Source organism: Salarias fasciatus (genome assembly GCF_902148845.1).
Source record: "Salarias fasciatus chromosome 23 unlocalized genomic scaffold, fSalaFa1.1 super_scaffold_20, whole genome shotgun sequence".
Classification (NCBI taxonomy): domain Eukaryota; kingdom Metazoa; phylum Chordata; class Actinopteri; order Blenniiformes; family Blenniidae; genus Salarias; species Salarias fasciatus.
In genome coordinates, this window is record NW_021941230.1 from 6,945,514 (window position 1) to 6,956,076 (window position 10,563).

At 46.6% G+C, this 10,563-nt stretch overlaps 1 protein-coding gene across 1 annotated transcript in view; it reads left to right on the top strand.

Annotated features, from left to right (window-relative positions):
- The window catches only part of LOC115383847 (receptor tyrosine-protein kinase erbB-4-like), a 267,754-nt gene extending 260,516 nt beyond the window's left edge, over positions 1-7,238 (top strand). The window contains exons 24-27 of the mRNA XM_030086039.1: positions 1,736-1,833; positions 1,928-2,098; positions 3,924-4,209; positions 6,214-7,238. Coding sequence (XP_029941899.1) covers positions 1,736-1,833; positions 1,928-2,098; positions 3,924-4,209; positions 6,214-7,034 — 1,376 coding nt within the window. The 3' untranslated portion in view covers positions 7,035-7,238. The remainder of the gene's footprint in view (positions 1-1,735; positions 1,834-1,927; positions 2,099-3,923; positions 4,210-6,213) is intronic.
- Positions 7,239-10,563: the final 3,325 nt, after the last annotated feature.

Sequence of the window (10,563 nt, forward strand, 5' to 3'; positions counted from 1 at the left end):
GAGCTGAGAGCAGGAGAGAAAGCCTTCGTGGAGAAGGAAGGAGTGGCTGTTCCTGTGCTCAGTGATCCCAAATGGCTCTTGGACTTAGCTTTTCTCGCTGATATCGCACGTGAGATTAATGTACTGAACAAGAAGTTACAAGACCAGGGGCGACCGGTCAGTCATGCCCGTGACAATGTGAGAGCATTTGCTACCAAACCTTTGTGTTATGGTCTCAGACAAACCTTTGCTATTTCCCAACATGCAAAGCGCTCGTCGATGCAGGCACAGCATTCAGTATTGAGAAGTACGTTGATGTCATTTTGAAGCAACAGGGGGAATTTGATCACCGATTTGCAGACTTCAAGGTACACAGAGCCGCATTTCAAATTTTGGCGGACCCCTTCCTCTTTGAAGTGCAAGATGCCCGCCTTGTGCTTCTAATGGAGCTCATTGACCTGCAGTGCAACTCTGAACTCAAAGCCAGGTTCAGGGGAAGAGAGTGGAAAAGCAGACAAGCTTGGGCAATTTTTGAGAGAACCGACCCCCAGCTTCCCTGAGCTTTCTGGAATGTTCAAGTGGACCTTTTTGGGAGCACTTACCTGTGCGAGAAGCTCTTCTCCAACAAGTTTATTCATCAATTGGAAACCTCATTCACGGTGTTTAGTTTTTCATGTCCCCTTTAAGAGCGCGAGCTGGGTGATTGGTGTAAATGTATCTGCTCTATATAATAATGTCCATGTCCATGGAGGTAGGGTACCATTCTCCTGAGATCAGTGTACATGAAAGAAATGGGTAAAAACCCAACAGAATTAGTATGCCTACAAGTTTGCCTCGAGGGGAAAAAGACTTAATTGTGAATTCAGGAAAGTATAAAACAGGAGGAAGGACTTGGAACCAAGGACGTTCTCACTTATGAACCGAGAATACCAACCTCTACGCTGTCATGGAGCCCCTATTAGACCCCCCATAGTCCAAAGAAACAGGCTGCATGAAAGCCAATCACAAATGCGCCCCCCCCCCCCCCAAAAAAAAAAAAAAATCAGGTCAACCATTGAGTCAGTGTCAAAGGAGGGGTCACGCTGCCCGGTGAGGAGCCGGGGGGAAGCTCGGCAATCGGCTGCATTAATTCTAATTACATGTTGACTGAGAGCCGTTGTTTGTGATTTGGTGCACCGTCACACTGCGTGCCCCGCCGCCCCAGCGCCACCCCAATAAAGATGAAATAGAGTTTGATTGCCGGAGTAATTGCACCTCATTTCGGTAATGTGCCTGCGTGGGGCGCTTGCGAGTGGAAAATTAAATGGAGTGAACAAAGTCAGTCAGTCAGACAGGCAGGCTGGCTGACGGCCGTTAAAGGGACGGGTTTATTCAAGGAAAGTCGGATTTAACCGGGAAGACGTCTCGACAGAGGCTAATGCACTCAGGACACACTATATTGTGATTTAAAAGGTAAAAATCAATATGCACTGCCTCTGTAGGGTAACCAGAAGAGCTAAGACTATAAAATAGATGCTGGGATCTGAGGTTTTGACACCACCTGAACCTGCAGGTCAGGGTACGAAACACTGGGTAAATTTCAAGAAATGGCACTATTGTGCTGTTGTGTGGCGATAGTGAGTTATTAGCTCAAGATTATGAGGTTGATAGTTAACATCCCACCAGCTGATAGTTAAGTTTCTTCTATTAAGTTGTGTGTTTATTTCTCTGAACTCTCACTTCTCACTGCTCCTGCTCTTTCCTTTCTCGTCCCCAGGTTGGATGATTGATGCAGACAGCCGACCGAAGTTCAAGGAGCTGGCTGCAGAGTTCTGCAGAATGGCTCGTGACCCCCAGCGGTATCTGGTCATCCAGGTGTGTTTTAGCTTGAAAAGTCACGCAAACGGGGTCTTTTAGTCCGATCCAAGTGTCCGTTGAGTATTGTAAGTATCATCTGTTCTTGGTTCAGGGAGACGACCGCATGAAGCTTCCCAGTCCCAATGACAGCAAGTTCTTCCAGAGCCTGCTGGACGAGGAGGATCTGGATGACCTGATGGATGCCGAGGAGTACCTGGTGCCTCGAGGTTTCAACGTGGCTTCGCAGTCGTGCACGACCCGGCCCAGGGTGGACTCCAACAGAGTGAGATGTTTTTCATAAGCTGTCTTCAAATGATGAGTCAGACGCTTTGAGGTGGCGTTTCAAGGAATCCGCGGGTCGATACGGGCACCTGTTTGTAGATGCTTCAATATTTCAGCGAGCGGGATTTCTGACAGTCCTATTATGAGCCTTGACCTGTTCCGTGAGGTAAATAAAGATGTCATTGCATGCAACACCATGCTTTTAAGACGCCTAACAAGAATCCTGCTGCATTAATACCAGAAGAAAAACATCAAGAAATCTCTTTTGGTCTTATTGGCCTGGCAACGGTCATGTTTACTTGTGTCACCCCCTACAAGAGTCAGGGTTTAAATCCCTGCAAACGATCAGTTATTTCCTTTTGTGTCCTATCACCTCAGCCCAACCAGAGCAGCAGAAAATCTCCACCTTTTCCTGAATGCCTGTCCATCAAAAGCAAGACTTGTACACATTCATTCCGGTTTGAAGCTGAGCTGATTGGATTTTAAAGGTTTAAAGATGAAATGTTGGTTTTACTCCTGAAGAAAACCACATCAATGGTTTGAACTTGACTAATCTGATTCAGGTTTGTCTTCCTCCCGGTCAAGAACTGCCTGTACTGTCCTTTATAAGTCCTCAAGGTGGTAGGGAACTTTCAATACACGGATGATTTTCCCCCACTAATAGCCCCCCTCCATCATTTCCATCCCAGCGTGTGTGGCTTAAACCCGGGCTCTTTATGCGCCGGGTCCCCAGGCCCCAGGTTTCATTACTCAGAGCTCCATAAGCAAATAACAGGTGCTCTCTTAAAATGCTGGAGCTGTTTGCTTATACGGAACGACTGCGGGCTCCGCTCTGCAGCATGCGCCGCATGTCACCTGCCCACGGCTCTGCATCTTATGCACCTTTACCCCGACGACCTACCCACTCGCCCGTGGCCAAACACCTTCATCGCCAATTGAAAACTCATTACAGAGTCAAATGTTGCTTCCCGGCCTGACCGGGGAAGGAATTCATTGTGTAAATCCTACGAGCAGGCCGACTTTGCCAAAGCGGGCGAGTTAGCTATTCAGGTTGCGCCGCGGCACGCGCCGTCCACCGCAGACGGTTATCTTATCTACACTGATTCTCTCTCACGCTCGTACTTGAAAAGAGGAGCTGATAATGACTCGCTTTGAAGAAGGGATGAACAGAGAAGTTCGGAGGAGGAAGTTGATTGCGGCGCAGAGAAGACTGTGGGAGTAGGTGGACAGATATAACCCCAGGACATTTCCTTTTTCTCTTCTTTTTTTTTTCTTTTTTTTTTTTGTTGTGTTTTGTAGCTCTCCTTCCTGTAATTGCTGCTGTAGTGCGAGCAGCTGGCAAGAGTGCAGAGGAGTTGGCCTGGATTAAATAGCCCACGGCAAGCCAGCGCAGCACCGCGAGAAGCCCTTTGCTTCGCATGTCATGTTTTGTATTTTCTTGTGGGGGCTTTTTTTTTTTTTTTAAGGTTCAGGTATTTGAATCTGAGCTTTGCCTGGCTGCCCCTCACAGTCCCTTAAGGCTGATGACTACACCAACACAACTTTGTGTGAGACTTTCACTTCAGGAGCAGCAGGAGGGGTTAAAAGTCACACTTCCTTGCCTCGGGTGGCGCAAAGCTGGCATAAACTGACTCAAAGTATTATTTTCAGCATTGGTTCCGTACGATCCGTCGAAGGCCCGGATTACATGACAGGAATCCGAGTGAGAACGCCTGACTGTCATCTCTGGAACTACCAGAGTTGAAGAGGGGTCTTTAGACCATTTGAACTCAACTCTTTCACAATACAGCTAGCCTGTGACGCATCTTTCCTGTCTCTGTCCGCAGAACCAGTTTGGCTATAGAGACGGCGGTCCAAACCCAGCAGAGGGACCCCTGGCGGGCGCTCAGGCCTGCATGACCCAGGAGGCGGCGGTGGGGCTGGGTCCGGCCCTGGAGGACCAGCGCTGCAACGGAAGCCTGCACAAGAAGAGCCTGAGCCAGGCGGCTGGGGAGGACAGCGGGGGCCAGAGGTACAGCGCCGACCCCACCATCTTCCTGGGAGAGAGGCCGTCCAGAGGGGACACCGACGAGGACGGATACATGACGCCGATGAAGGATAAGAGCTCGTCAGGTACGGTGAAACCATGGGGGCAACTCGCCAAATGGAAATGAACCGTGTCAATTGAAGTCACTCTTTAAAATTCATGTCAAGTTCAAACAGAATGAATAAAACTGAAGGGAAACAGGCTCAACTTAATTAAATCTTCTCATACAATGCATTTGCATGTAAATGATAAAAGTGATTATTGGGAAGTGAACAGATTTCCTTTTTTTTTTTTCTTCTGTGGTCTTGTTGGATCTGCAAAGAAAAAAAAACTGCAGCACTGTCACCTTTTGCTATGCACACAGATATTCAAAACCACTTACAAAAATTCTCATTTGTGGAACATCTACAGATCCAATCATCTTTTTTTGTCACCTTCTTTCACTTTATTGCATCCAAAAAACAAGACCGCTGTCTTGTGTTTCAGTAATGGAACACATGCATGAATGTGGCAAAAGCTCTCCATTTTAATTGTCTGAGAACATTTTTGATTATTTTGTACAGGCTACATGATGCAAAGTGATATTTAATAGATTCAGCTTTTGAGATTTGAGTGATGTTGCCATTGTGTCGTAAGTCATTGACTTCTTAGAGCATCAGTAGTTCCACCTTAACCACCGAAATTCTACCATTGACCAACACAATTCCACTGTTTGTCAAAAAAAATTCCACCTTTTACCACAGAAATTCCTCTGTTTACCAGTAAAATTCCACACTTCATCACCCAAATTCCATCTTTTGCCACCAAAATTCATTTGACTGTTTAATCTTTTGCGTTAATTCCTTTGAATTGAGGCTATGACTGTTGTCTCTTCGCCACCTTTGATGTTTACATGGAAAACTATGTTTGTGTAGATATTATTAGCTCTACAGAGCTCGATGAAACAAGCCAAAGTAACGTGACAGAAATAAACGCGCTTTCCGTCAATTGCTTAAACTGTACGTGACGCTTCTGCACAACCCTCCTCGTTAAACGCTTCACATCACATTTTCACTTTGGATGTGAACTATTGAGCTAAAATTCTTCAAGCGGAAAGAATCCAATCAGAATGACAAAAAAGTGACTGTGTAAGCTCTGCTTCTCTGTGGTTTGATTTACTAACAAGAAGGGGATTTTTTTTTTAACAGGTAGAAATACTCCATAATTTACTGCACTTAATGCACAGCATGATGTGGGTTATATTAGACTTTCTCCCATTACTATTAATGGCTCACTTATCTGCAAAAACACCAGGTAACGCTTTGCAATTAGTCACAGAGGAGCTGCATTACCTTTACAGATTCACTGACAAAAAGCACACTTAGAGTCTAAAACCAAGTGCTAGGAATTCCAGCCTCGTCTCCGTCCCACACCTTTTCTCCTCTGTCATTTCTTCGCTCATTCACAGTGTAAATACCATTTTTTGTAGCGAAGTCGGCCTGTCATTTCGCCTGTTCATTTCATTTCATCCCATTGATTAAAATTCTGGCCGAGTTCCCATCGACGGCGGTGTATGTCAGCGACTACTACAGAGTCATGTTTTGCCTTTGATCATAATTCAGTCCATCAGCCCTGCTCTCGCACTACCATCTTTGATTTTCTGAGCAGCTCAAAAAAAAAAAAAAATGTAACAAAGCCCGCAGCAAAATGCATCTGATGCAATGTCAAGGAGCTGAGGAGTGGGCAAAATCAATAGGTTTCACACCCCACTATTATCGTGCTTGGAAGCAGCGAAGAGGGGTCATTTGTTGGCATTTTCACCCCCGGCAGATGGAGTTTACAGTGCCAAAGAATTTCTTGGCAACTTGCCAATCTGGTCCTGAGTGGCAGTCATTAGCACCATTATCATCGCCATCTCCATCTTCTCTCCTCATTAGGAAGTGATCGCATTTCTCTCTCTCTTTCTAATATTCACTTGCTTTGTTTTCCTGCCTCTGTCTTTAAATTTTGAAATTATTTTCCATCCTGTGTTCTTACAAATTGACTTTCTCTGTTTCTTCTTCCCTTCCGCCCTGCTGTCCTCCCTCATGCTCCCAATCTTTGTGCTGCAGAATATCTGAATCCCATTGAGGAGAATCCGTTCGTGTCGCGACGCAAAAACGGCGAGATCCACGCCTTGGACAACCCCGGCTACCACAGCACGCCCAACAGCCAGCCCAAAGGGGAGGACGAGTACATCAACGAGCCCCTCTACCTCAACACCTTCCACAGCCCCGCCGAGCTGGGCCTGGAAGCTCTGAGGAGAAACGGTTTGCCGTTACCCACCCAGGTTCCCTCCTCCATCCCGGCCACGACCTCAGGCTCCCACCTCCCGCTGACCATCCAGACCAGCCTGCCCCACTACCCCCTCTCCGCGGCGCAGCCGTCTCCGTCCGGCATGCCGTGCCACCACGGCGCCCCGACTCACATCCTCCACGGCCACCACACCATCAAACCTGGCATGCCGGGCGCCCTGGGCCAGAGCCAAACGGGAACTTCTGCTCAGGCCCAGATGAGCCAGTCGGGCGCCCTGTCCACCTCGGCCACCATCGGGCACGGCGGCCTGCCGGCCTACCAGAGCCTCACCTCCACGCACCCGGCGAGCATGCTGAAGCACGGCGGGCTGACGTCGGGTAAAGCCACCGGGAAGAAGCTGAAGGTGACCTTTGACAATCCAGAATACTGGCAGCACAGCTTGCCTCCCAAATCGTCGAATCAGGCGGTCCCCGATGGCGCCCAGGGGGGCTCCACCAACTCAAAGCTCTTCTACAAGCAGAATGGACACATACGGCCAGCGGTGGCCGAGAATCCCGAGTACATGTCTGAATTTTCCCTCAAATCCGGCACCGTCTTGCCCCCTCCGCCCTACAGGCAGCGAAACACTGTGGTCTAGATCGGTTCCACTCCACAAACGTTTGCCCGATCTCGTCTCCGGCATCGTCTCCGGCTCCAAGCCAAGGCCACAACCAAAGCCGGCCCATCATCCTCCCTCCAGACAACGCGCCATCTGCTGTAGATTGTAGCAACATCCAACGGAAGTGGACCCAACCAAGAGGAACCGCACCTTCACCCGATTCACCCCGACCCATTTCTGACCTGTAGATAGAGACGGTGCTCCGAGTCTCTCAGAATGCGGAGGGTACGGTCGTTTCTGCCGAGTTACATGTACTGTCGGTGTTCTCACGCAGAAACCCAGTGGATGCAGCTCCGGGGACCTGAACTCACTGCCAGCCACTCCGCTGTCAGATTTGTGAGCGGAACAAGATGTTTTATTATTAATACTACTGTTATTATCACCACTATTATTATTATTATTATTATTATTATGGGTTTTTTGTTTGTTTTCCAGCATTAAGGTCTGAGGATGAACAATATTCTGTTTTTGAGGTTTTCGAAAGAGGCAAAGAGAACTGAACAGACGCAGTTTCTTAAATGTGGAGATGTCCGGTTTTTGTGAGTGACCGCGGAGCGTGAGTGAGGTGAAGAGAGCCAATCACGGAGGAGAGAAGACCGAGTCAGTCAGGAAAGACGGAGCGCTCATCAATCATCTCCCATGTTGTTGTCCACGTCGCCACGCATCCAATATATGAAACTCATCTCAGACTCACCTTACTACTGTAACTGTGATACTGTGATGGCCAGAACTACAACGGTCTCTCCTTTCGCATTTGTAGTTTCAACCGCGGACTTTTTAAACCTCCCTGAAAAATATGCGGGGTGACTGCTGTTCTCATGTTTTCACTGGACTGCTGGCTACTGATCAAAAGCAGCTTTTCCAAGGGAAAAGTTAGAGGAGAAAACACACTGTAAACTCTTTTATAAACACTGATCGCAGTGCTGAAAGGAGATTTTTTTGTTTGTTTGTTTGGTGTTTTTTAACACTGGTATTCCCATTTTAGATCGCGAAGCTAACCAAGATGTAGTTATGGAAATTGCAACTCCTGCTAAGTCATTGGAGATGATCATCTATGAAGCGGCTCGACTCCAAACAGTGTTCAGAAACAGCGAGAGCTCAAGAAATATACAGAGAGGGGAGGAAAAGTTCATACGAGCCAACTAATGAAGACCTCAAGGAATGAACCAGACAGCACCAGCAGAGCACAGTAAAACAGAATACTTTTTATGTGAGTGTTTGTCGGTGTGCGATTGGGCCGAGTGTGCGTATCTTCGCGAATTGGCGAGCCGGCCTGGAGCCGGAGGGACATCTTCGGAAAGAGAGACATTGTTGATGGGGTCGACTGCTAAAAGACCTTTCACCAATAATCAACAGCCGAGTAAACGAGCTCGCCGAGTGGTCCGATTGCACAACTAGCACCAAATCTGTAGACGCATTATTCGATATCAGGGTTTTTCTTTATCTTTTTCGTCCATTTCTTACTCGGCTGGCTCGGTTCAAGTCAGGATCCCAAGGTGTTTCACATGCAATATTATGGATTTGTGACTGTGCCAAACGTCGTCCGATCATTCTGGTTCCATTTCCAGAAGAGAATAATATTATTGACATGGCAAGGAAGCTGTTGTTTCTCTCTCATCTCTCTTCTGAAACCGTTTTCCATCTTCAGCCGTGTTCTTGCAGCCATTCCAGTGTAATTTGTCCTTGATTCACTGGGGCAACTTGTAAATCAGGAGCCCGTCGCAGGCCTTGACAACCTCACAGCGATGATTTATTTGACAAATAATTACCCACAAAGATCAAGTTTTCTCATTAGAGTGACTTTTAACATCGAGTTAGCGGTAGTGCTGCCAGTTTGACTTTGGCTGTTCCAGCTGTCAGTGAATGGTGACTGATTGTTTAAAGCTGCAAGCCTTTCTCTCTTCTTTTTTTTTTTTTTTTTTTTGCATAAATAGTACATTTGGAACCAACACTGTGATGAAATTACCATTTTGTGGCAGAATTCTTAAGGATTTCATTGCAAAATCACGAATCTGGCCATGGGGCTGCAGGATTAATTAGGCTTTTGTGTTTGTATGTATATGTTTGCTGCATGAGGCTGAAGTTAGGTTGCAATATCAATGAGTAAAAGCTTATTTTTAAGGAAGAGAAGCAAGAAACTGTTCGAGTAACAAGTGTGAGAAACATTTGTGCAACCAGCAACCATCGGCAGCAGTCACATTGTTGGTTACATTAACATAAAATTAAACTTTTCTCTCATAAAACCATTAAGACAGACATGTTTTCAAGTTGTCCGTCTTTGGTGACCAACATCGATTGAAGCGTGAAGTTTGACGAAAAATGCTCTGAACCCGACGACTCCTCGTTCGTCTGCATGGTAACTCCAGGTAGAACGATCTTGACAGAACTCATTTCAGGTGTCCGGCGATCTCGACAGCTTTTAGATTATCTGACCGTCGTCGCAGAGTCGCAGCCACCGGTAATTGTTTCCCTACAAATAATGACAGCTAGTTTTTCAGGCGAACCTGCAAATCCCCATCAAACGGAACGAAAGCGAGTCAGTAACTTTTTAGAAAGATATCAGCAATATTCTTGAAAAATCTGCATGTTTGAGTTTGGTTTAGTCTGGATCATAAATGCATGCTTGATATTCAAAACAAACCATTGATTTTATGAGTATTTCCCATGTTTTGTGTCAAAGGTACACTGCAAAAAAGAGAAAATTCTCATTAACTAAATCTCAATTGAGACTGCAAGCAAGTTGGAATGATTTTAACATTTCTGCTGTGAAGATCAATGGCAGAAACATAAAGACGGAAGATGTAAGTTCATGAACGACAGTGACCTGTATCCAACCTCCGATCGGCGAATGGCCTGCGTCCAACCACTCTCATTCCTATCGGGCAAAATTAAATGACTGCACTTTTCCCAATATTGAATATAAATGAGCTTAAGTAGCTCCTCCGCGGCCGTATCTCGATCCATAAAGAGATTCCGTTCAACCGCTGAGCCTACGCAGAAGCGATTGTCCCGTCATTCTCCGGAGAATAGTGCTAACCCTCAGTCCTGATGCCTCTGCAGGCAAACTGCCAGTCAATGCTGCTAAAAGCACTTGTGTTGCAGCCATTATTTCCTCTGCCAAAGCCATTCAGAACACCTCTGCGTGCGGGAGAAGTAGAAAAGAAACAAAAAAAAAAAAAAAAAAAAAGAGAACAAAGCTCTGGAAACGTTTGAGATGAAACCGGGTTTTCTCGGAGGTCCTCGCAAGAATCACATCTCACTTGGATGAACATGAAGAACGCCTTGTCCTGGAATTTCAACAACACTGACGTCTTGATTTGCGTTGCATAAATACTGCTTTGTCAGTGTTTCGGTAGCTGTTCATCACTCGGCGTGAGCTGCTTTCTTGCGTTGGGTCTTCCTCTGGTGTATTCGAGTGTGTGTGTGCGTGTGTGTGCGCACATGTAAGGCTGTATATGTTTGTCCTCCCCATGGAGCACTTTGATCAAAGTTGCGGGTAGAAGGAAGG